This window comes from Molossus molossus, unplaced genomic scaffold, assembly GCF_014108415.1.
Source record: "Molossus molossus isolate mMolMol1 unplaced genomic scaffold, mMolMol1.p scaffold_m16_p_5, whole genome shotgun sequence".
Lineage (NCBI taxonomy): Eukaryota > Metazoa > Chordata > Mammalia > Chiroptera > Molossidae > Molossus > Molossus molossus.
In genome coordinates this window covers 15,589,290-15,615,795 of record NW_023425388.1, presented here as the reverse complement: position 1 = coordinate 15,615,795, position 26,506 = coordinate 15,589,290, and the positions used below count along the sequence as shown (strand labels likewise).

The 26,506-nt window shown below is 40.3% G+C and overlaps 1 protein-coding gene and 1 non-coding gene across 2 annotated transcripts; both read right to left on the bottom strand.

Annotated features, from left to right (window-relative positions):
- Positions 1 to 299: 299 nt before the first annotated feature.
- On the bottom strand, positions 300 to 20,462 carry MRPL39 (mitochondrial ribosomal protein L39). Its single transcript, XM_036243852.1, has 10 exons — positions 20,387 to 20,462; positions 19,334 to 19,540; positions 16,859 to 16,998; positions 14,764 to 14,863; positions 13,226 to 13,293; positions 10,207 to 10,319; positions 7,299 to 7,364; positions 6,267 to 6,420; positions 3,481 to 3,528; positions 300 to 397 (listed from the first exon to the last, which is right to left on the bottom strand). Exons 1-10 carry the CDS (start codon positions 20,448 to 20,450, stop codon positions 350 to 352), a joined length of 1,008 nt encoding a protein of 335 aa, XP_036099745.1. The 5' UTR covers positions 20,451 to 20,462; the 3' UTR covers positions 300 to 349.
- On the bottom strand, positions 10,532 to 10,667 carry LOC118617993. The gene has a single exon (XR_004956939.1). It is a non-coding gene; the product is annotated as a U8 small nucleolar RNA (small nucleolar RNA).
- Positions 20,463 to 26,506: the final 6,044 nt, after the last annotated feature.

Below are 26,506 nucleotides of genomic sequence, written 5' to 3'. Positions count from 1 at the left end.
CCACTTTAAAATAATGAAAAACAGAAACAACTAGTATGATCCTATTTATGTTTTTTAAAGATTACATTTGTATTTGTACAGATAAGTTTATACATGTAGAAAAGGACTAAAAGAAGAAAACATGCCAAAGTGTTACATCTGGGGAGTGTGAGGGGACAGGGTTATTTCTGTGTGAAATTTTTATTGTGAACAACATAAGTAGTTTTATCCTTTAGGGAAAGAAAAAAAGTAAACATCAGTAAAAATCTTAAAGAGAAAAAAAGATAGTAAATCTTTATAAGCACACACAAACTTTACACAGAAAACTTTTATTGTAATTTACTACACACATTTAAATTTTGGGAAGTTACTAGGTCCGTGCACTTTCATCTGTAGATTTAGTTTGATCTTCGGTTACCTGTAAAAACATGAATAGTTTCACTTTTCCAATAAACACTTTTAGTTTTATCCTTCACCCATCTTTTAAAATCATTCCACAGTCCTTCTCTTACAATGACCTTTGTCTTTCTCCTTCAATAGTAATTTTTACTGAAAGTAGAAAAAAAAAGAAAACTTACAAGGCCAAGTTCCCAATATAAACTATCAAGTAAAGCACAATTCCATTAAAAATATAACCTGAGTGCCCAGCCAATGTGTCTCAGTGGATTGAGCGTCATCCCATGGACTGAGAGGTCCCAGTTTGATTCCCAGTCAGGGCACATGCCTGGGTTGCAGGCTTGATCCCCAGTAAGGGGCATGCAGGAAGCAGCGATCGATGTTTCTCTCTCACATTGATGTTTCTATCTCTCCCCCACCTCCTCCCTCTCTCTAAAACCAATAATAAATATATATCCTAAGGTGAAGATTAAAAGAGAAAGATCAATTGCTGGGAAACTTCCTTAACCAACCCCAAAGCTTGGTTTGGGTCCTACTCCTCTGTATGTCAGAGCCCCATGTGCACACCCGAACTGTCTGCTTATGTCTAGTTACCCCATTAAAGTAACTTCCTTGAGGACAGCGAGTAGGGTTTGTTTATTTCTATATCTATAGGTCCTGGCCGAAAACACTCAGTAAGTCCATGTTAGCTGGATCGACGAATCATATGTTTACTCTTTTTACTTTTTTTTTTTTTTTAATCCTCATTCGAGGACATTTTTCCATTTTTTGTACAGAGTGGGAGGGAGAGAGAGGAAGAGAGAAAGAGGAAAACATCAATGTGAAAGGGACACATCGAGTGGCTGCCACCCGCACAACCAACCAGGGCCGGGGACAAACTGCAACCGAGGTACATGCCCTTAGCGGGAACCGAACCCGGGTCTCTCTGGACCGCAGGCGGACGCTCTAACCACTGAGCCAAACTGGCCAGGGCTGTTTACTCTTTTTAGACAAGCAAAATGGACAGTGGAAGAAGAAACCTGAACCAGAATTTTCAAAAACAGTTACTCACTGATTTCTACTATATAGTCTAGGTTACTGTGTCTGCTATTTTTCTGCATTTTTCTTGCTTTATAGTATTCAGTTATTATCGCTTCTTGAGTTTCCCCAAACCATTTTTTATATACTCATTTCTTCTCTTTCTTCATCAAAAATGATCACTATGACCATCCAAAGAGACAAATACACTTTCTCATTCAAATACACTTTCTCATCAAAGACAATTACATAAACCTCATACAAGACCATATGGCTAAGTAGTACCTAACCAATAAATTCTACCTATAAACTCATTAATACAGACTAAGTTTAAACATCATAAAAAAAAATCAATAAACATTTATCGGGTAAGCCCCCACATTGTGTGCCAAATACTGGGTTCAAAGTTTGGGGTTACCCACACATAAGCCCTGAATGGGTTAACAGATAGAATGTAAGTGTCCTGGCAAAAACAAGCAGAAAACATGAGGAGGAGGTATATAATCATGGAGAAATTGTATCAGTGGATATTTGGTGAGTACTCTGGGAATGTTTCATGAAGAAGGTAAGACTTAGGTAAGGTACTAAAGAATAAGTAGGATATAAATAGAGAGAAGGAGAATGGGAAATGAAATCCAGATGGAAGAACTGTGATGAAGAAATAAATAAATTTGAAAATAAGTTTTTGCTTTTGTTTTTTTTTTTTGGTTAATCCTCACCTGAGGGTATTTTTTCCATTGACTATATAGAGAGAGTGGAAGGCAGGGAGGGAGAGAGAGAAACATCAATGTGAGAGAGATGCATGGATTGGTTGCCTCCCACATGCTCCCAACCAAGGGCCGGGGATTGAACCTGCAACCCAGTTACGTGACCTTGACTGGGAATTGAACCCAAGACCCTTTGGTACACAAGCCAATGCTCTAACCATTGAGCAACACTGGCCAGGGTGAAAATAAGTTTGATGTGTTCTGAATGGCATGCCTGCAAGCATGACTAGAGTGGAAAATTAGGGAAACTAAAAGAGGGTTCATGTGATGCAGCTAGATTATACAGGCAGCTACCAGGTAATTTAAGTAAAAGATGAACACAATCTATTAAAGAGTGAGTAGGGATATAGTTATGGTCTAAAAACATAATCATTCCTACTTATGAAATCTAAATGCTAATGACAGAGTAAACTACAAAAACACAAGACATTGAATGTCAATAGTCAAAGCAGTTTTAAAATATCTGGCCCACCCAGTGTGGCTCAGTGGATTGAGCATCTCCCCATGGACTGAGAGGTCCCAGTTCAATCCCAGGTTGGGTCACATGCCAGGGTCTTGGGCTCGACCCTCTGTAGGGGGTGTGCAGGAGGCAGTCAATCAATGTTTTTCTCTCACATCAATGTTTTTTTCTCTCTCTCCCTTCCTCTCTCACTAAAAAAATCAATGAAAACATATTTTATAAAATAAAGTAAAATATATCTGGCAAATATTAATCCTTTAAATGTTCTAGGTATAAAAAAAGTTATAAAACCAAATTAACACCATTACTATCTTTAAGAACTATTTCTACCACACAGTAATATTCTTATTTCTCTTCAAGTTCTACAGTATCATTTCCATAATATTAACAAACAAAATCAAAAGACAATTTTAAACTACAATTTTTCTCTTGCCAAAGCACTGCTGGGTAAACAACCACAATACTGCTTTAGCTATTGAGACAACTAATTACTCTTTTTCTTTCCTTCTCTTTTTATTTCTTGTTGTTGCTTAACCTCCATGAATATTCTTTTGCAAGAGTACTCATTAGCTATCAAAAACACTTACCGCCCTGGCTGGTTTGGCTCAGCGGTTAGAGCGTCAGCCTGCGGTCCTGAGAGACCCGGGTTCGCTTCCCGCTAAGGGCACGTACCTCGGTTGCAGTTTGTCCCCGGCCCTGGTCAGTTGTGCGGGTGGCAGCCACTCGATGTGTTCCTTCACATCGATGTTTCTCTCTCTCTCTCTCTCTGTTCCTCTCTCTCCCTCCCACTCTACCTGAACAAAAAATGGAAAAATGTCCTCGGGTGAGGATAAAAAAAAAAATAAAAAAAAAAACACTTACCAACTTCCGAGACCTTTCCAATAGCTTATCCCATATCGTAAAATGTGCCTTAAAAAGAAAAGATACACTATGAAAAATAAATCAGTAAAGTTAAAATAAAAGGGGCTAAGTCTTTATACAGGTTTTAAACAAAACAATACATAAAAAGTTAGTCCGTATTAATGAGGCTAAATGGTTATAAAACTGGATTAGAGTAGGGAAAAAAGTACCATAGAAAACAGCTCCTTTGTTTGGCATTTATGAAAGTCTTAAGCCCCGAACATGCCATTCTTCCTCTTTTGCTCTTCATCATTGCCATCATAGAAAGCATTCTTTATAATAGGAAGCAAAAATCTGCCCCGCTTTCCTGTACATTATGATTCTTTCCTTAAGTAGCAACTTCAACATGCTAGAGGTCATTCTTCAAATCATAATCAAGTACAAGAAGTTCATTAAGAACCAACTGTGACATCTTCACACTGAAAAGGCAGACCTAGAGGATTTAGCAAATAACCCTCAAAAACAAGTAAGTAAAAACTAACGAAGACAATAGGAGAATTATAGAGCTAATTGCCTTAGTCCTTAACAATCTTACGTAGCAGAGGATTATCAGGATGCATTCGTAAAAACTGTGGACAGTGCATAATGACCACATCTATTTTATGTAAATTGAAGGGGTTATTAAGGGATATGCGTGGGTTAGTGACATTTCACAGTGAAGGAGTTGGTAAAACTTACAATAAAAGGTAAAATTATTAACTATACACATGCCAACCCTCTGGAGAAAAAAGTAGCATTGGCATATTTAAAGGGAAAAGTGTGCCTGACTCAGGCAGAATGAACAGCTGGTGACAGACCTCCCAGTGTGGCTGGAATACAGTGGGTGATGGAGAAAGAGGTATAAGGTGATAGACAGGGGCCCGATAATGTAGGACTTTATGAGACAGGGTAAGGGTTAGATTTGTTTATGAGAAGCCACTGGAAAATTTGGGACAGAGGAATTACATGATTTGATTTGTGTATTTATTTATTTATTTATTTATTTATTTATTTATTTATTTATTTATTTTGATTTGTGTATTTAAAAGGTCACTTGGCTACAAAGTGGAGAATGTGCTGTGCGGACCAGAATGAAAACAAAGAAGGGGAGTGAAGAGTAAGAGGGACTTGGATGAGGAAGCAGGAGATGAGAAACTATGCAGTATGGACTCGAGATATGTTTTAGAATTAAGAGTTGAAAGGCCTTGTCAATGGACGGGATGGGGCATGGCTATCAGGGAAACAGGGAATCAAGGATTACCTCTATCAGGTAAATGATGCCATTTTCTGAAATGGAGAACGCTAGGAAAGGAAGCAGGTATGTAGAGAAAAATCAAATGTATAAAGAACGTGTATGCTAAAAATTATAAAATGTTGATGAGAGAGATGAAAGAAGAGTTGTTAAATAAATGAAAAAAATATACTCTTTATAGATTGAAGACTCAGTATAGTAAAGGTGTCAGTTCTCCCCAAATTGATACACAGGGTTAATATAATTTGTATCAAAATCCCAGCAAGACTTATGGATACAGAAAAGATTACCCTAAGGTTAAATGGAAAAAGCAAAAGACCTAGAATAAATAAAACAATTTTTATATAGAATAACAACATGATCTCAAGACCTATTCATAGCTAAAATAAAAAAGAGTAACAATATAAAATGCTGGCAAGGATTTGAAAAGCTGATTACTCATACATTGCTGGTAGGAATGTAAAATGGTACAGCCATCGTAGAACTCAGTTTGGTAGTTTCTTAAAAAACTAAACATGTGCCTTCTGGGCATTTTTGCCAGAGCAATGAAAACATATATTCCAAAAACCTGTATACAAATGTTCACAGCAACTTTACTCATAATAGCCAAAAAACTAGGAACAACCCAAATGTCCTTTAACGGGGGAATGGTTGAACAAGTGCTGTACAACCACACCAAGGAATATGACTCAGCAATGAAAAGGAATGAATTACTGATATACTGATACAGGAACTGGATAAATCTCCAGAGAATTAATCTAAGTGAAAAAAAGCCAATCCCCAAAGAAGACATAATACATGATCCCTTTCACATGACACTCTCGAAATGACAAATTACACAAACAGAGAACAGAATAGTTGTTGCCTGGGGCAAAGGAGGTTAGGGCGGGGCACGGCAGAGTGAGTGGGCATGGCAACAAAAGGCCTTTTTTATACCTAGGGATCCGCGCCAAGGAGCTGTTCTGCGTCTTCACTGTATCTGTGTCCATACTCTAGTTATGATATTGTACTATAGTTTTGCAAGACGTTACCACTCAAGATCTCTCTGTATTCTTATAAATGCATAGGAATCTACAATGATCTCAAAATCAAAAGTTTAATTAAAACAGAAAATAATTAGCAAGAGTGAGAGCAATACAGAACATGATAGGTTTTGGGTCATGAATAGACCATCAAAATTAGGGAGAAGAGCATGCAAAAATAAGGCAAAAAGGCATTCGAGAAGGTCTTACCAATGTGCATTCCAGTATTCCTCATGTACCCTCTCCTATACTAATTTGAAAAATTAAAAATGATATCTTAATTTGCTTTAATTTTTTCAACTAGTGTTTCTTCTATGAATTATGTTTATATCCTGGGGGAAAACTGTTTTTAATTATAAACCAGGTTTATAAAATATTAGTTCACACAACTTAATGAATTATTAAAATGTTATGACATTCAAATTAGTATAAAATCAAGACTAGAATCATTCCCATATCCAAATTGGATGACCTGAAACTTGAACTTGACTTACTCTCAAGTGAACAGGTAAGGAGAGACCCTGGAATCTTCGAATGAGACTTGACGGGGCAGCCTGAAGATTGTGAACCGCTGACACTTCATACTGGAAACAAATACTTGTCCTTGGAATGAGAGGGCCCTCGGTCATATCAATGAAGTCACCAAATCTGATTTGATTTTCAAAATAAACAAACAAAACCTCAAAATCAAATGATTTACAATACATTGGGGTGGGGGGATCTGTTCATTCTCTTAATCAAGAACATTCTACAGGGCTCGATTCCGTCTCTAATAGCCGTGACATAAAAATCTCAAGTGAAGAGGCTAAAACTTTGAAAATTAAAGTTAAGTGATCCTTTGTCTACATTATCAATATAACTAGAGATTTTTAAGATCACTAAACACATCATGCTATCAACTGGATCCAATGTCTAAAACTGACACCCTACAACCTTACAACTCACTGCAACAGAGTTTAGAATTCAGTATGTAGGACATACTGTGTCCAGAAACAAAGAGCAGTTTTCCAGAGGAAAAAGTTAAGTGCGAATCAAGAACACATGAGGTTAGTAAACAGCTACAGATCATGAAGTCAGTGTTGCATAACATGTTGGCTTACCTGTCTCATCCTCGTGCATATGTCCAGTTTAAATTATTTATATGTATTATAAGTAGTACCTAGTCAGAATTCATATTTTTGTAAACACATAAATTATCATGTGCAATTCATAATTATGAGTATTTTGCTCAATTTCAAAGTTATCTCTTAAAAATCACATTTTTAAACAATGGTTTTCAACCCTTGAAATGCAGAGATACAAATAACAAAATGAGGAACAGATATCACAACTGTTCCTGAAGATAATTTAAAGCTTCCAGTTACTACCATATCAAAACAAGGAACAAAGCAATAGGAAATAAGTAATGAGAATAACAAAATAAGACACAAGTTCATCTTTTCTAGTTGTACATTACATTCAGGTAACAAGAAAGCTAAACCTTACTATAAATTAGCATAGCAGTCAGTTTTTTAATTTTTACTTACCTGTGCAGCTTGACTATTCTCTGAGGGTTCTGCGATGCTTTCTCTTCTATGAGATCTACTTTATACCTAAAAAGTAGTAAAGGAAAAATCTTTAATTATAAACATACAAAAAAGAAGTTTAACGAAACCCTTTCTCTTCCTCTTCAGCCACAGTTTTTGAAAGAATGGTTTACATTTGGAGCCTCCTCTTCCTCACCTCCATTCACGCCCCCTCCTTCAATCTGGCCTTGGCCTCATGACTCCACCAAACTGTCTCACCAAAGCCACAGGAGCCTTCCTGGTGCCAACCTAACGGACACTTTGGGTCCTCACCCGAGGACATTTTTTTTATCCTCACCCGAGGACATTTTTCCATTTTTTGTTCAGAGAGAGTGGGAGGGAGAGAGAGAGAAACATCCACATGAAAGGGACACATCGAAAGTCTGCCACCCGCACGACCCACCAGGGCCGGGGACAAACTGCAACTGAGGCACATGCCCTTAGCGGGAACCGAACCTGGGTTTCTCTGGACCACAGGCCGATGCTCCAACCACTGAGCCAAACCGGCCAGGGCTGGGTCCTCATTTTCTTAACACCACTGCTCACCTCCACTTCTCAAAATGCTTATTATTTTAACCCTCTGGCATTACTTCCCTTTCTCTGCACTTACAGGATCATGTCCTAGACCCTCCTTTCTCTCTAAGCATCCTCACTGGGCTAGCTTCTTGGTTTGCAAAGCTTTAATTGCCACTTATGCATTTTTATCTTCCACATCCATGTTTCTAATCCACACACCTCTTCTGAGTACCAAACTGTATATCCAAGACCTTACTGGACATCCACTAGAGTGTTTCACAGCACCTTTAACTCCCACATTTTCAAAGTGAACCAAAAATTACCCCGGCTTTTCCTAGCAAATCTGTTCTTATTCCTAGCTTAGTAATAAGAGGGCTTAGTTCTTATTTTCCTAGTTCAGTAAATGACTCCACCAACCAACCACGTGTCCAAGTGAAAACTTGGGAGATTTCCTTAATTCCTGCTTCTCCCACCACACCCCCTACATCCAGTTTATTATTACCAAGTCATGTCAATTCTGCCTAACTGTCTTCCAAATCTACCCCACTTTGTCAGTAGAGATAATAGCAGACATGGAACCACAAAGCCCAGGTTCAAATCATGACTTTACCACTTACTATCGAAAGCCATGTCTATTCACTTCAGAGTGCGAAACACGTTTTACTTGAGTATGTTGGAAGGCTGGGTAACATTAGCTTATGCAACATCCACTTACTGCCACACGCCTTCTGCCAGAGCCCCCAAGCATTACTGAGGGAGACAATTCCCTTGAATATTTATACCTCCTGACCCACCTCTAAGAGATGCTGCTGTGCCCTGGGAGCCAAAGCCAAGGCCCAATCACCGATACACCATTAACTATCCAAAACTCTTCTGTCCCCTCAAACTTATCCCAAAACCATCCCTTCCCTCTCCCACATATTCAGCTAAGTTACTGGAACCTACAAGCCTCTGCTACACTCACTGACGGCTGGATATGAGAAAGAAAAACCCTAGTGTACGTGGCATGAAAGTCTGGAGAGCCGTCCAATATGGTAGCCATAAAAGAGTTAAATATAATTAGTCCTTATTATGTGTAACTAAAATGTGCCTTAAGTGTAAAACACACACCACATTCTGAAGACTTGGTATGAGGAGAATATAAAATATCATTATCACTTTTAATGTGGAAATGTAACATTTTAGATATATTAAATAAAATTTGATTGAAATTAACTTCACCTTTTTTTTTTTACTTTCTTTTTAATGTAGCCTCTAGAAAATTTAAAGATGGCTTACATTATATTTCTATTGGGCAGTATAACCCTAGAATTTTGGCATTGTGACCTGTTATGTTCTGATATTCCAAGGAATTTTCTTACAGAATCAACAGCGGTTTGGGTCTATACTACTATTTTAACTCTAGTTCTGTTAAAATAGTATATTCTTACTGGTTTCTAAATACATTGGTTCCAGAATATGCTAAAAAATGCTTTTAAAAAGAGTTACACAAGTTAGTACATCTGAAAATTACTGTTTTCTATATCCACTTTGAAGTTTAGAGTACATACCAGTAAATTTTTTATGCCACTGCTCTCCGAATTCAGTTGAAGCCAGCACATTTTTCAGCATATTAATTAATGTCTTATCAAAGAATATTCCTGAGGTACATCACTTTGAAAAAATGCCAAGCCAAAGTAACAATCAGGAGGCTTTCATGATCTAACCAGAGAATATGTCTATTATAAAATATATCTAGCCCGGCCAGTGTGGTTCAGTGGATTAAGCATCCTCCCAAGGACTGGGAGGTCCCGGCTCAATTCCTGGTGAGGGCACATGCCCGAGTTTCAGGTTGGATCCCTGGAGGGGGCTATGCAAGGGGCAGCCGATCAATGTTTGTCTCTCACATCTATGTTTCTATCTCTCTCTCTCCCTTCCTCTCTCTCTGAAAAATCAATAAAAACATATTTTTAAAAATAAATAATAAAATATATCTATTATAAGCTCAATTTTTATTTTTTCCAACAAAATTTGCTTTTAGGCTTTTTTTCTGAAATTTTATAGTCAGCCTTTAAGAATATAAAAATTCATCCTGGCAGGTTTGGCTCAGCAGTTAGAGAGTCAGCCCTCAGACCAGCAGTTTGATCCCCAGCCCTGGTCGGGGTTGTACGGGAGGCAATCAACCCATGTGTCTCTCTCACATTGATGTTTCCCTCTCTCTCGCCTTCCCATTCTATCTGAAGATAAAAATGGAAAAGTATCCTCGGGTGAGGATTTAAAAAATAATAAATATTAAAACAATATAAAAATTCTTAAGAGTCGAATTTTCTTCATTACATATAACTTTGGGAGTTTTGATCCTGCTTTCACTTACTTGTTGTGTTGAAATATTTCTAACGCCACCTTTGCATCCACTTCCAGAGTTTCAAATGGGAGATCTTTATAAATTAAAGCATGGACATCTTTTGTGAAAGAACGTAGGTTCTCCTTAAAAGTGAAAAGTATATGTAACAATTTACTTAAAAGTATTTCAATATAAAGCAGATAAGCTAAATTATATGCCTACTATTGTAAATCCAACTAAAATAAAAGCAAATTAAATTTGTCAAGAAAGTTACTAATTTGCAATACTTAAATATTTGGACCATGAAATATAGGGTTAGCAATTTCTCCTAATTCTATAAACTTATTTTTTTTTAATCAGATAGGAGGAATCAGGGTGTTGCGGGCCCTGATTACGCAGAGATGTTAATCACAAATCATGCAATCTCCAATCATCATGTTCCAATCTGCCCTCCCAAAGGAGGAACAGGTAAGGATTATCCTACCTGACGATTAATTCATGTACCACTATAAACTATTAAACCTGCAACTTACTTGTAATTAAGGTATCAGCCTGTGTTAATAATAATTATTAAAGATAATCCTACAAAGAAATTTTAATGACTATTTCATTCAAATTATATAACCTTATAAACGTTTACAAAAATGGTATAACAAGTAAAAATGCTAATAAGTAAACAGTAAAATACAAAAATCTGTTTATACTGTGCGCAAAATTAAGCTTTTTAAATGCATGTGGAAAAATTGTTTATCTGCTTCAGAAAGTTTCACTAGAAAATGTAATGTCATCATTAACCCTGTACAAAATATACCGTATTTCCAATATTTTAAATTTCTGTTTAATGAAAATACCAATTTTACACAATTAAAATGATTGATTAATAACACATATTATCAACTTTTATGAGATTTTAAATGAAAACTATAATTAGGTTTTCATACTATAAATAATTACTAATGCAGGAAAGATCGCTCACTATTAGGCAAATAACTTTTATAATAAAATTCTTTCCATAAGTGTCCTATTTTTAGACTGTTTTTTTTGCATGAAGTGACTCTTCTCCATTCTTGAAGGAGTAATGTACTGTGTAACATCTACATTCACGGTTTAATACTGCCACTGCTTGATTTCACTCTCCCCTCCTTTCTCTAAGCCACTCACCCAATCCCATGGAGCCAGCAATTACCTACTACATTTCTTTGTTAAAGTTTCATCTTTAATAAAAGGAAAAGGAGGCCCTGGCCAGTTTGGCTCAGCAGTTAGAGCGTTAGCCTGCGGTCTGGAGAGACCCGGGTTCGGTTCCCGCTAAGGGCACGTACTTTGGTTGCAGTTTGTCCCCGGCCTTGGTTGGTCGTGCGGGTGGCAGCCACTCGATGTGTCCCTTCACGTCGATGTTTCTCTCTCTCTCTCCCTTCCTCTCCCTCCCTCCCACTCTATCTGTACAAAAAAATGGAAAAAATATCCTCGGGTGAGGATTAAAAAAAAAAAAAAGGAAAAGGAGGCAGCAAATTCCACAGATAATGAGCTGAATCTTGATCATATTAGTTTCACTTAATTTCTCCAAAAAAGAATCTCTTCTTTAATTTGGGGGCATAGTTGGAAAGGAAGAAGTTACACTGACACACATCGAGATTATGACGAAAACAGTTCATTCCTTCCTTGGCCTTCCTATTTGCTTCTCACTCCACCTCTCTTCCCTTTCTCTCTATCTTCCTTCCTGTTCCCTCCTCTTTTCCACTTGCTATTAAGTAATATGGGTAGGATTATAAAAGAAATAACTTCTAAAGCCAAAATTTAACCTGAATCTGCTTTAAATTCTTGCTTTAGGAATTATAGTATTTCACTAAGATGTACCACTAAGGAGAAAATCCTACCAATTATAATCATAAGAGGACAACTACTATAAGACACGTTTGTTCCCAGAGATATTGAAATTGGACAAATGTACACAGTGGAACTGATAAAACGGTATGCTACACCGTCTCCCCTTTTCTGATCTCCAGACTTTCAATCTTATAAGACATCCAGTTGTACTTAACTAAGAATTAAGCATTTGCGCCCTGGCCAGTTTGGCTCAGCGGTTAGAGCGTCGGCCTGCGGTCTGGAGAGACCCGGGTTTGGTTCCCGCTAAGGGCACGTACTTCGGTTGCAGTTTGTCCCCGGCCCTGGTTGGTCGTGCGGGTGGCAGCCACTCGATGTGTCCCTTCATGTCGATGTTTCTCTCTCTCTCTCCCTTCCTCACTCTCCCTCCCACTCTATCTGTACAGAAAATGGAAAAATATCCTCGGGTGAGGATGAAAAAAAAAAAAAAGAAAAGAAAAGAATTAAGCATTAATTCAGAACTTTTCCTCCCCAATCAGAACTAAGTCTCTAGGCTTGCGTTTGGAAAGCCGTCAGCACCCCCGCTACAGAGCACCTGATCTAGAGTGTCCTTGTTGGCCAGTCCCTGTTGCTACTCAAGTGCTAGACCAACAAGGAGCACCCGTGTTATGAAGGCAGACATCCCCAAAGCTCTTTGCTATTTAGTTTGTTGTTATTTGGGTTAGCTCTGTCAAAGTCTGATTCTTTTATTCACCCTCCCCATTCCCATCCACCCCCACCCTCAATGTGATCCTTGCATATAGTATGCAACAGGCTAAAGGGTTGAGGGCAATGGTTTTCAACGTGTACTGTGGGGATCCAAGTTTAAGGCTCCACCACCTCATCAACCAAGACAGTTAAGCTTCTACATTTTATATTCTGGCCATCGTGAAAACCACTATCTTAAGTAACAGTACAAGAAGAAAGCATTTCAAGTAAAGGTCAAGCAGGACATAAAGCTTCCATACAATTGACCATGATGTTGTGAGTGCCTTCATTCATATGTCTCTAACTTAAATACAACCAAAAAGCAGTAAGATAGATAGATGGATCGACAGGTAGATGACAGATAGACGCATGCCTTTAAATATCTTCAACATGCAGTACCATTCAACAATACTAACACAGGAATCATTCTACCAAAGAAAAGCACAGATTCGAAAATTAATACTCCAAAGAGTATACTTACTTTTGTTGGCATCCACTCATCAAGCCTCTTATCCAAAACTACATCATAGCAGAAGGCTCCAGTAATCACTGTAAATGAACCAAAATAAAAAGCAAAGTCAAATCTGTTAGGGTAGAAAGTTACCAATTTGTAACAACTGATTATTTTAACCATAAAACAGGGTTAGCAATCTCTCCCAACTCCACAAATTATAAATGTTACTAGTGTCCCAGGCATTTGCCAGAGCTCAACCAACTTTCCCCCATCCAAAAAATAAACTTACCTATTATTATTAACCCAAAATCACCAGCATTTTTGAAATGTTCAAGTTTTCCTCAGAAATATTATCACTATGGAGATTCCAAATAGTCACTATATATAGAAATCCCCCCCAAAAAACAAGATATTTAATAAGGTGATAAATGACTAAATGGACATGAAATGGTGAATTTCTTTTTTGCTATCTCCTACATATCTTTATTTTTGTTGTTTTGTTCTTAAAATCCCTTTTTGAGTTTTTCAAATATTTTTGGTTATACACACTACTACATTTTTTAAAAAATAAAAATGTGATGCTACTTACACATACTGATGCAAAATCCTAGTTATAGCAAAATTACAAAAAGTATGAACTCTTTCATCTCCCCAAAATGATGTCCCTCTCCAGAGTGGGGCCGTTTCTGGTGACACAGTACAACCTAAGTGTAGCTTTCTCCAGAAGTCTATTTATTTATTTTAATTTTTTTTCTTTATTGATTTGAGAGAGAGAGGAAGTGAGAGGGAGAGAGAGAGAGAGATAGAAACATCGATGAGAGAGAACATCGATTGGCCACCTCCTGCATGCCCCTCACTGGGGATCAAGCCCACCACCTGGGCCTGTGTCCTGACCGGGAATAAAACCGGCGACCTCTCGTTGCATGGGTCGGCGCTCAACCACTGAGGCACACCAGCCGGACTCCAGAAGTCTATTTATATTCATACTCCCGTTTCCTTGTCCTCTACACATCAATTTGGAAATAAATGTTTAAAGTGATAAGAAACAGCCCTGGCCGGTATGGCTCAGCGGTTAGAGCGTCGGCCTGCAGTCCAGAGGGACCCGGGTTCAGTTCCTGCCAAGGGCTTGTACCTTGGTTGCAGTTTGTCCCCAGTCCTGGTTGGGGTTGTGTGGGTGGCAGCCACTCGATGTGTCCCTTTCACATCGATGTTTCTCTCTCTCCCTCCCACTCTATCTGAACAAAAAAATGGAAAAATGTCCTCGGATGAGAATTAAAAAAAAAATTCTCTGATGAGGATAAAAAAAAAAAAAAAGTGGTAAGAAATAAACACAAAGACAATGAAATTCACATTCAAGAGACACTTTCTCCTCAAATTCTATTACATTAATTACAGCCCTCTATAATGAAATAGATGGACTTTGTTACCCACAATCAATGGAATACAGGTATGATGATAATTTATACTAGATAAAATTAGAAATGAACTCTATACAACATCAAAGATAGGCAGCAAAATATTCAAAGATTACAAGAAGTATATTTATATTTATATGTGCACATTACCAGGAACTTCTGGAGCTCTGACCAAACTGACCACATAGTCATCTTTGAACGCCCTCTCTATTACACAGCCCATCATCATGGCACAGGACCGCCAATAAGCCTAGAAAAATAAAACAGACATAAATACACACACTAAGATTCACTGAGTTCTATTCCACACTAACGCTTAGGTTAACTTTTGACTAGGAAATATTTCTCCTATATCTAGCCATCCTCGGCACATAGCAATAATGATCATCAGGGCATGACATTATTTGTACCAAACTAAAACCACGAAAGAATGAAATACCAACTTTGGATTGTTAGCAACATTTCTACGCAAGATATGAGACACTATAATGTTTATCGACCAACAGTTTTTTTTTTTTTAATATTTTTCTTTATTGATTCATTTAGAGAGAGGGAGAGAGAGAAACATCGATGAGAGAGAACATCAATCGGCTGCCTCCTGCACGCCCCTCACTGGGGATCAGCCCACAACCTTGGCATGTGCCCTGACCGAGAATGAACCGACTACCTCTTGGTGCATGGGTCTGCATGGGTCGGCGCTCAACCACTGAGTCACACCAGCCAGGCTATTGGTCAACAGTTTTATTATCTAGTAGTAACTTTACTTTTAATCCAGGATAAAGTTAATGTGTTAACAAACATGTGCTAAAGTAAAATAAATATATTAATACATGTCTATAACACATAGAAATATGGAGGGAAAACTCAACTTTCAAGAATTATTTATGACTCCTACCCTATCCTACACCTAACATCATGTACACTTATCAAGTTAAACATATTTATAGCAAAGCAACCTCACTATTTACCAGGCTCTCACTTTCCTAGCACGTTTTGATCCACAGACATGCCTGACACTGTACCATGCAATGACTTTGTCAGAGTCACAAGGAGGAACATGAGTCCTGCACACACTTGCCCACCTTAATGCCCCATACTAACAATACTACAACTGGACACTTGCCTTTTACCAGCTCTTCTCCACACCTGAGGACAAATGTGGGTTCACCTGGCTGTGTATGGCAGACTGCTCCAGAATGTATTCTACACAACCACATTTTATACACTAAAAATAATTATAAACACAGACATTGAAGGCAAGCAGCAAAATGTACTTCATCTATTCTACATAAATGTTTGTAATGTCTTTTGAACTCTGGGTGGCATTTTAATTGAACTATAAAAGATAAACAAGATTTTAATTGGGAGGAAGGAAAACACTCAGAGCTGAAGGAAGAGCATCAACAAAAGCAAGTGGGATAACACAGGATAAACTATTTATGACCAAGTCCTCTAGTGTGGGCGGAGCAAAGAGGAAGTGGAAAGACCAGTGGGAGGTGAGGCTCAAAGGCAGTCTATGGTCAGATCACACGGGTCCTGGGAAGTTACTCAAAGGTATCACGTAGGCAAGTTCTTCAGGAGTGAGTGACATGTCACTTAATACAACTCTTATAGGCCTGGCTGGTGTGGCTCAGTGGCTGAGTGTCGACCCATGCTCTGAGAGGTCGCCAGTTCAACTCCCAGTCAGTGCACATGCCCAGGTCGTAGGCCAAATGCCCCATGGGGGGCATGCAGGAGGCAGCCAATCAATGTTCTCTCTCATTGAACTTTCTATCTCTCTCTCCCTCTTCCTTCCCCTCTCTAAAATCAATAAAGAAAACATATTTTTTTAAAACTCTTACAGGACTGTTAAGGAAGACTTTAGTATTCAAAAAGGAGGGTAGGGGCAGAGAGAGTTAAAAGTTCTTGAAATAACCCAGAGACAATGGTCAAAGACTGAATTCCAACAGTAGCAGTGGGAATAAAATCACTCACAACATAGAGAGTAAGCAATAACTGTCAGTTGGACAAACATATAAATGTAAAAGGCATGCCATATCGTTTTCTCAAACCAAAATACAGAAATAGATGCCACTGGTATTATTTGAACTATGAAAATGCCTACTCTAACAAGTAAAACACAATCTAGTACAGTACATTTGACCTTGGCTATTGCACATTTCATTCTTCAGAGAACAGATATTCATAAAAAGGAGAACAAAACTGGGGCTGAGGGAGGGAAAAGAGAATATAGAAACAGAAATACCTTATTAACTTCTTCTGGATCACAATCTTTGAAAGTAAGAAATGCAATTTCACAGGACTTGGTCAAAGGCTTATACATGTCCCATGGCTGTCCATCCACAAGAGCCAGAATGGACTTCCTGCAGTACCACTCACTTAAATCTAGGAATTTAAAATAGATTCAAAGTTAAAACCCAACAAATCTCAAAGTGAAAGCTATATGTTTACCCTGGCCAATGTGGCTCAGTTGGTTGGAGCATCATCTGGTGTGCTAAAGGGTCTCAGGTTTGATTTCCATTCACAGTATGTTTCTCTCTCTCTTTCTCTCTCTCTCCTTTCCTCTTTCTCTGAAAGCAATAAAAACATATCCTTGGGTACGGATTAAAAGAAAATCTACATGTTTAAATGCTACATTAAGAAATAAAACAACAGAAAGGCAAGAATGCATTTTTTTTGGAGATAAAAGTACTTATTACCTCTGTAACCAAGAAATACCCAACATACTGAATGTATTGATTATTAAAATTACCCAGCCCTGGCCGGTTTGGCTCAGCGGTTAGAGCGTTGGCCTGTGGTCCGGAGAGACCCGGGTTCCCACTAAGGGCATGTACCTCGGTTGCAGTTTGTCCCCGGCCCTGGTCGGGTCGTGCGGGTGGCAGCCACTCGATGTGTCCCTTTCACATCGATGTTTCTCTCTCTCTCTCCCTCCCACTCTATCTGAACAAAAAATGGAGAAATGTCCTCAGGTGAGGATAAAAAACTAAAAAAAATTACCCAAACCATTCACAAAACTCATTAAGGCTAAGTCTAGTTTGAAATTAATTTGTCAATCATTAATTAATAAAACAATTTTCCAAGAGCTACACTTAAATAGAGCAGCCAGGATATATTCAGATGTATGCACACACAACTTAAAAGGAAAAATATATAACTATACTTCCACAGTAAATCTATTCTAGGTAGGTTTAAGGTCTTCTTCCCAAACTATCTCTTACTCCCCTAATTAGATAGTTTTCAAGTACACAGCTAATCAAAGAAGTGGCCAAACTACAGAGTCTAAATTATCAGCCATTACATCAGTTCCATAAAGGCAGGGATCATGTCTAGTCTTACTCACTCATCAGTATATCCCAAGCCTAGCACCAGGCCTGAAATATACTAAGTACTCAACATAACTTTACTGACTGAAGGTATGAATGACAAGCAAGGGCAGGGGTCATGCTGAGTGTGGTTCAGAAGCTTCATCATCTCTCCATCTGACGTGAATAAAGCTCCTTAAAGGCCTGAGCTTATACTCTCCTCTGTAATCCTAACAACTATCACATAGCAGAGGGTCAATAAATGCTCAAAAAACAAATAAGTAAACAATTATCATAAATACTAACTCAAATGCCAGAATAAACAAACATTGAGAGCGTACACTTTATAGGCCAATTTGAGATGATAACTAAAGGTATCACTTAAATGGAAGCATTACTGAGCTTTTCCAAAAGTTTGAACAATGCAGCTAAGTCATATACACAAGTGAGCATGTGGGTGTGTGTCCAACTTGGGGTGGAGGCTTTCTAAATTTAAATATTACCAGTTCTACCAAAGCTCCTATACAAGCATTTTGATCAAAAATAAAAAGAGGCCATATTCCCTTCATTTGTACACCAAAATCACACACAGTGCAATTTCTCCCTTAAGATGTGAACACAACAAATATTTTTGCCCCAAACACATTCACCCAATGTACATTCCCACTTTCACATTTACCACACATACAAGTAAATGTAAGCAAAAACACAACACACAGAGAGGCAAGTGGTAAGCAGCTGAACGATTTAAGTTAGGCCATAAGGACTAGAAAGGAAAAGAAGACAAAATAGTTGGTCATCTGAAGCCAGGGTAGTCCCTTTACCCCAAAATCTTTTCATGGGACCCTCAAGGTGACTGTTCCCATTACACCAGAGTGCATCTAAAAAGAACAAGCTAGCCCGGCCAGTGTGGCTCAGTGGTTGAGAATCGACCCATGCACCAAGAGGCTGCTGGTTCGATTTCGGTCAGGGCACATGCCCAGGTTGTGGGCCAAATCCCCAGTGGGGGGCATGCAGGAGGCGGCCAATCGATGTTCTCTCTCTCTCTCTCTCTCTCTCTCTCTCCCCCCCTCTCCCTTCCTCTTTCTGAAGTCAATAAAAAAAAAAAAATTTTTTTTTAATAAAATAAAAAAGACAAGCAAGCTACTAGTAACAATGTTTTCAGGTCAGCCATCTTCTATCAGAAACAATTATGGCCAGATTCAAACAAATACCAGTGTAATCTGCACATTACAGTACCAACCTTGCGAGATCCATAGTACCCTCAAGAGCTAACATGATGGTGAACAGACAGTAAGATGCCAGATAGAGAACTTCTGGGGCGTTCAGACAGCAATTACAGCATGTGTCTCGTCTGCACCTGTCCTCCCACACAGCTTAGGTAAAAAGTCAAAACTGCACCCTGATTCATTACTTACGCATGGCACAACTATAAGGAGTTGAAATGTTTTTATTCATCACAAACACAGTGCCAGGGTCAGTTTTCCCAACGTGTTTGACTTCAATCTTCTCTGTTCTGGGAGTTAGTGATAACTGCCTGTTTTTCTCTTTATTAAAAACATCATTCTGCAATTCTATCAGTTCGGTTGGTGACAGCTGAGAAGCTGGTGATGTTGCTATAAATCCTGTGTAGAATTACAATAAGAATGCTTAAGAAATGATTAACATAGTGCCAAGCCCACCCTGTCGTATTCCTGCATCACCCTCCTTCCATAAGGAAAGAACAGGAAGCAACAGAATTGTAAATGCCGTTGGTCAAAATGCATTCAGTGGTCAAGTTTAAACCACTTTCTAATTAATCATTAAACGCCAACCAGCCCAGATCCACGCCTTTACTTCAACTTGGCGCTTTCACCATCGGCTCTGTGTCCCACCAATGTCCTCTACCGTATCCCCATCTGTGATTTACAATTAGGGGCAAAAAAAAAAAAACACCCCAGGAAATGGAGTCAAAACCAGAGCACTGGAAAGGTGAGCAAGGCTGTCGCTTTGATGAGGTGTTGGGGACGACGACAAAGCTCCAGGGGACCAGGGGTCCCACGCCAAAACTATCCATATCTAGAGCGAGAAATGCTGGGCTTTTTTTTTTTTTTTTGTATAATATGCCCCTGGCGGGACGCTGTAACCGCTGAGCCAAACGGGCCACGGCTGAGCACCTTTAGCAAACCCCAAGTAACAGGGTTTGGCAAGACAAGCACGAATATTGCACTGAAGAACAGGTCAGGCGGAACCGGGACGCCCCACGCACCTCCAGCGCCGCGGCCCGCGGCCCCCTGTCCTCCCGACCCTGACCCCGACCCCGACGCCGACGCCCTGGGGTCTATGCCAGCCAGGCCGGGAGGAGGCGGCCGCCGCAACCCAGACTTCAAGAGGCTCCCCGCCTCAGCCCGCGGACCTCCCAGGACCCTCCTCCAGCCGAGCCTGGGCAGACACCACCCTCGCCGCCCGTCCCCGGGGCCGCTGAAACTCACTGCAGCCAGCCCCGCCGCCGCGGGCGGCCCACCGGAGCCACGGCCCCCAGACCGCCGTGGCCATCGCCTGCGTCCCGGCCGGAGGCACCGCGGCGCGCAGGTGCTCCTCGGCCTCCTCCCCCCGGAAACCCTGAGCGCGCACTCGAGTTCCGCAGGACAGTTCCGTTCCGGACCGGCGCTCCGGCTGCGCGCCGCCCGCAGGGGGCGGGTTCGCGACTCGCCGACGAGCGATCGCCGGAGGTCTGGCGGGCAAAGCGGGGCGCGTTGCAGCGGGGCGGAGGGAGCCGAGAGGTGCCGAGCCCCAGGGAGGTGGGTCCTCCAGCCCGCGGGCTCTGCGGGAAACCAGCGTTTTTTTTTGCAGCCGGACAAGCGTCCTCTCCCTCCTCCGCCCGCGGGTTCGAGCCCGGCCGACGGGGCGAAGCGCTTGCTTCATGCAGATAACACTTGTGGAGAAAAAACGGGGGGAAAGATAGATTCCATTTACTCTCGCTTTCGTCGTCAGCCCGGCTGGCCACGCCGAGGGCATCTTCTGGCTCGTGGCTTAACCCTCGGTTTTGCAAGGATGCGTTTCTAGGTCAGCTGCAGCGGGTCTGCGCCTGGGTGCTCCACTCACGGAGCCACACTGCCTCTGGTTCACGTATAGATATTGGTTGAGTGAATGAATGAACGAATGCCCTTGCAAAAAGTTGCAGAGCAGTTGCCTCATTCCTTGGTCAGGCCAGAGTGTGCCTGCTGTTGAAGTAAGGATTCCACAGGTAAAGTGTGGAGATGCTGTGACTCAAAGCTGTTCAATGCCGTGACTTTTCTCCGGACGTGTAAGTTTACAGGTTCAGCCCTTGGCCCTTTTCCCTCCCTGCTCTTTGACTTGCAGTGGGAATACACCACCGCCAGGGGGAAGCACCTGCTAAGGAACAAATGCTGTGATGAGACGGGAACTGGGCGAAGATGGTCATGAGGCTCAAACTTCCAGTTAAGAGATGAAAGTTCTGGGGATGTCAGGTATAACATGGGGACTCTAATTAACGATGCTGTATTGTATATTTGAACGTTGCTAAGAGCATAAGTCCAGAAAGATCTCATTACAAGGAAAAAAAATTATATAACTATGAGGTGATGGATGTTAACTAAACTTACTGATTTCGCAGCATTTATCTCAAGTCATTATGCTATACACCTTAAACCTAAACAGTGTTGCATGTCAGTTATAAAACTGGAAATTTAAAAGACCTTATGCCACCCAGCCCATGTGGCTCATTGTATTAAGCATTGTCCCATGGACTGAGAGGTCCCAGTTCATTCCTTGGCAGGGCACATGCCGGGATTGTGGGCTTGATCCCCAGTAGGGGGCGTGCAGGAGGCAGCGGATTGATGGTCCCTCTCATAGATCATAGATGTTTTTCTCTCTCTCTCTCTCTCTCTCTCTCTCTCTCTCTCTCTCTCTCTCTCTCTCTCCTCTTTCCTCTTTCCTCTCTCTTTAAAATCAATAAAGAAGCCCTGGCCGGTTTGACTCAGTGGTTACAGCGTCAGCCTGCAGACTAATGAGTTGAGGGTTCCATTCCACTCAAGGGCATGCACCTCGGTTGTCGTTGGTCCCCAGTCCTGGTCAGGGCCTTCCTGGAGGAAGCCAGTTCATGTGTCTCTCTTGCGTGGATGTTTCTCTCTCCTCCCCTCACCCCACTCTATCTGAAGATAAATGGAAAAATATCCTCAGGTGAGGATAAAAAATAAAATCAATAAAGTAAATAAAGCACATTGAACACGAATTGGAAGTTTCACAGGTATCACAGAAATTTACTTGTTTGAAAGGATGTTAGTAATAACATCCAACAAATATTGAACATATGCCAGTCAATTGTGTTTATTAAATCTCACAACCTGCTCACGAAATAGGCATAATCGTCTCCATTTCTGAAATTCCAGTTTAGGGGGCTAGAGAGAACAACCTAAGGTAGGACTTTGGCCAGGAGTTCCCCCAAATATTTCCTTACTCCAAATCTCCTTTCTCACCTCCTTTAACAACCTTCTCCCCAAATCTTAATATCACTCTCTCACTCTCTCTCCCAAATAAAAAGAATCAGTTCAGTAAACATCTAAGAGAAGCCTGAAATATCTTATTGTGCCAAAAAGCAAGAAAAATACTCAAAGACAGACAATAACATCTTAAAAGTTCACAGGATTCATCTTGAAGGAGCCTCCAGCTGTACAAATATAGGACAGTTTAAATAACAGAATAATGATGAAGAATGATAACGTATACATTGAAAATCCACGAGTCCATATTGTTACTTAAAAATAAATGGGAGTGGAGGGTGGAGAGGAAGCTTGCTTTTCAAAATAATGCCAGATAATACATAGAGTAAGAATAATAGAATGGGAAAATCACCATTCTGCAACTACCAATATAATAATTGATTCAGGAGGGGATTGTCTATGGATGCTAAAACCAATAGGGAAAGTTTGCTAACTCAAATATATACACAGTTAAATGTGTAAGGATTTTATTAGGGGAAATACCTGTGGGAGAAAAGAGGAAGGAAGCCAGGTAAGGTTGACCTCACGTGAAATGGAGAAGGAAGGAAGAAAGAGTGGAGGCATTCTTGACAACCTGTGCAGCTTAAAGAAGATTCTTGCGGGGGGGGGGGGGGATGTCCTTGAGCCATCGGAGGTCCCCCAGTGTCCCAGGAGCAGGTATGCCTTAGTATCCCACCAGACACAGGTGTGCCTAGTATCTCAGTCTTCAGCTGGGTGCAGGGATAGGGAGGGTCGGGGGGAGGGGGTCTGAGCAAACGTGATGGATTTCAGCTCAGCCAGAGGGTCTCTCAGTCATGCTCCCTGCATTTGGAGGTCTGTGAAGCACATGAAATAAGCTGTATTTCAGATACTAAACAATAAAAGAAGCACTTGCTATACATTTACATCCCCTATATTATTAAACACACACACATCAGTTATATCAGGGCTCAACATCTCCACTTCCACCTGGCCTGACAGGTGAGGATGGATATGCTACTCCTGAGAAATGAGAGGAAAAAGCAGGTGCAACCCATGGCTTTTCTTTCTACTAGTATGTGATGCCCTGGGGCTACAGGGTACCTTCACCTCATTCCTTACCAGCTCCTTAATGGGCAGAGGTGGCAGGGAGTGTGTGTGGGTGTGTTGGATTTCTAGAGAAATGAAACACAATCAAATATAAGATGTACACATAGCTCACTTCTGCTACCGCTCCTTAAACCATCCCCTTCCTCCTCCTACCTCAAGAAAATCCTACCAGTTCTTTCCCAACAGTAAAGCGAGGACTAAGGTTCCAAATCACCAAGGTGCAGAGCTTCCCATGGGTAATATTTTATGTTTCATTTCACCAAAAAAAAAAAAAAAACAGTGTGCGTAAGTTGTATTAAGAAAGTCAGTTTTTCTTATCCTCACTAATAAATGCCAAATAATCTTTATTAAAGCATGAATAACTCAGTAAGCCTGAACATTTATAAATCAAATCACAAATTGAAGGGATTATGGATAGTCAGAGTCATTTGTTCTACCCCCCTCATTCACTACATAGAGAAGATGAGTTACAGAAAGGCCAGTGTCTGGCTCAAGGTCATACAGAATGTGAGAGTAGCATCTGAGATCATCGGAAACGCCGGGTATGCGGAAAATGCCAGGACTCCTGGAGTTGGCATGTGCTCTCTGAAATGCTCTGAGTCATCCCACGCTGCAGCCCCACCAAATCCTTCATTTCAGAATTCCGTGAACCCTGCAAGAATTCTCCCATTTGCTTAGGGTTTCAAAGATGTACTAATCCCTCAAACACATGTTAATGTGGTTATTCTTTGATGAAACGGGACAGATATATTCTTGAGCTTCTCCTCCCCACCCCCATCCTATTTCACATTGAGAAAGCCTGTTAGACCACCCACATGCTCACTTAGGGACTTTTAGGATGGGGGTTCATGCCTCCTGGGAGTGGGATGAGAACTGGCTAAGGTAATGCTCTTTTGATGAAACAAAATACTTTCCTCCAGAATCCTTCTCCTTTAATTATACTTTTCCCCGCGTTAAACTCCTAACTTCCCTTGTCCTCTTCCATATCCCTTGGCTATGACACTTACCTGTCCTCACTCCTCTACCCACCATCTAATCTTTCACTCCCCTGGAGAACATAGACGCTGAGTCTCGATCGCCCAAAAGCCATCACCCTATTGACTAACTCCTGCCATGCAGTGTGGCGAGGGAATCCAGCCGAGGCGCGTTCCCACATCTCTCCTTCTTAACCCCATGACCTTGAACAAGTTGAACCATGTTTACTTAACCATACTTTCTTTGATATATGCTTAGGATATTTGAAATAGTTTGCTGCAGTAAGCATCTGTCTATCTAGAATCTGTGCACTGGTATTTAAGTATTTCTTCAGAGGAAGTTCCTAGCAGTGGAATTGTTCGGTCCCAGTTACATGGATAGGTGCCGCCAAGCGCCCGTCAAAGCCATTAGCATACATGACCAAAGCAGATATACGTTCACGCTGGATGACGGTCGCAAATATTGTCATAGAAGTAAAAGCTCCACTTTTCATGTATCTTTGAATTTGTGACTGAGGTCTAATGTCACAACCTTTAATCTACCATCCTCCTTCCTTCTTTCCAAGAAATACCTTTCTTGCTTTATATGCAAAAGCGTTTTGAACTTGGCCTGACATTTACCTGTTGGAGTCTGGTATTTGCCTGTTGGGAGTCTGGTATTTACCTGTTGGAGTCATTGTAGAAAATGCAAATTCAAAGCCAGTAATTTTACCTTCTTATCAACCTTTAGTTCAAAGGGCTGGATTTTATCCCTAAATCCTATTTATAAAGGCTTGCACTACACAGTTGCATATTTTTTATTAGAATGAGTTGAACTAAACAGACTCTTCTCAGTGTTTTCCTTTAGATTCCTTCTCTCTTAACTATTTGTACACTTTTTTGTAGTTTTACATCGCACAAGCAACGTACTCTCTATAAAAATTCAGATATTAGGAGCATGTAGAGAGAAAAGTGTGAGAGTCATCTTTTCCATTCTTGCTGCATTCTATATCTATAGCACTATAGCTATAGCTCAGGTATTCTTATTTTTCAATCCATTATTTAATATCTAACTGCTCCAATAGACTTTAGTCAGATTATTCAAATAAATCTCCACATAGACATGGCCAGGCAGTGAAATATAGGGACAAAAAGAATAAAGCAATAAAACTCCCTGAACAATTCTCTCTGTGACAACTGTGGGAGTGTTTGGATAACTGTTGGCAGCCGGACACTGCATGTGATGTGGGGAAGGAAACCTTGGCATTCAAACAAGCAAATGGTTTGGCGACAGTTTATTACATTTCTGCTATGCTTGCAAATGCCAGTAACAATTTCTCAGACTGCAGAATTACTAGACATAGCAGGTTTGAGAACGTTCACAATTAACATCAAATAAATCATCCTTCAAAATTAAAAATTATGTGAACTCTTTGAATAGTGTCACTATTTAAAAAAAAGTTCTACTGGTGTTTATGAATTTAATTTGTGCTACTGAATATTGTCTGGCCATTAGAATCAAAGGCTTAGTAAAGGCATCTAGGTAAAATTATAATACAGTCTTACTGGTGGGTTTCTATCAGATTATTAAATCTCCTTCAAGCCAAAGATAATCCCCATTTCTTCCTAAATTTATACCTGTAAATGCCTACATTAAAAAATATTTCAGCCCTAACCAGTTTGGCTCAGCGGTTAGAGCATCGGCCTGCATACGGAAGGGTCATGGGTTCAATTACTGGTCAAGGGCATGTACCTGGGTTGCAGGTTTGATCCCTGGCCCTGTTGGGGATCATGTGGGAGGCAACCAATTGATGTGTCTCTCTCACATTGATGTTACTGTCTCTCTCTCCCTCTCTCCCTTCCACTCTATCTAAAAATCACTGGACAATATCCTCAGGTGAGGGTTCACCAAAAATTAATAAATAAATTATATATATATATATATATATATATATATATATATATATATTTCATTTGAAATATATATATATATATTTCAAATCAGCCCTGCCAGTGTGGCTTAGTAGATTGAGTGTCAGGTTCCATTCCCTGTCAAGGCACATGCCTG

Excerpts from the sequence above, each read along its gene's own strand:
- MRPL39 (XM_036243852.1), bottom strand. The coding sequence starts at position 20,450 with ATGGCCACGGCGGTCTGGGGGCCGTGGCTCCGGTGGGCCGCCCGCGGC. Across the intron at positions 16,999-19,333 it reads TCCTTATAGTTGTGCCATGC|ATTTAAGTGAGTGGTACTGC; the intron begins GTAAGTAATGAA and ends TTAAATTCCTAG. Across the intron at positions 7,365-10,206 it reads GAAATATTTCAACACAACAA|GTATAAAGTAGATCTCATAG; the intron begins GTAAGTGAAAGC and ends ACTACTTTTTAG.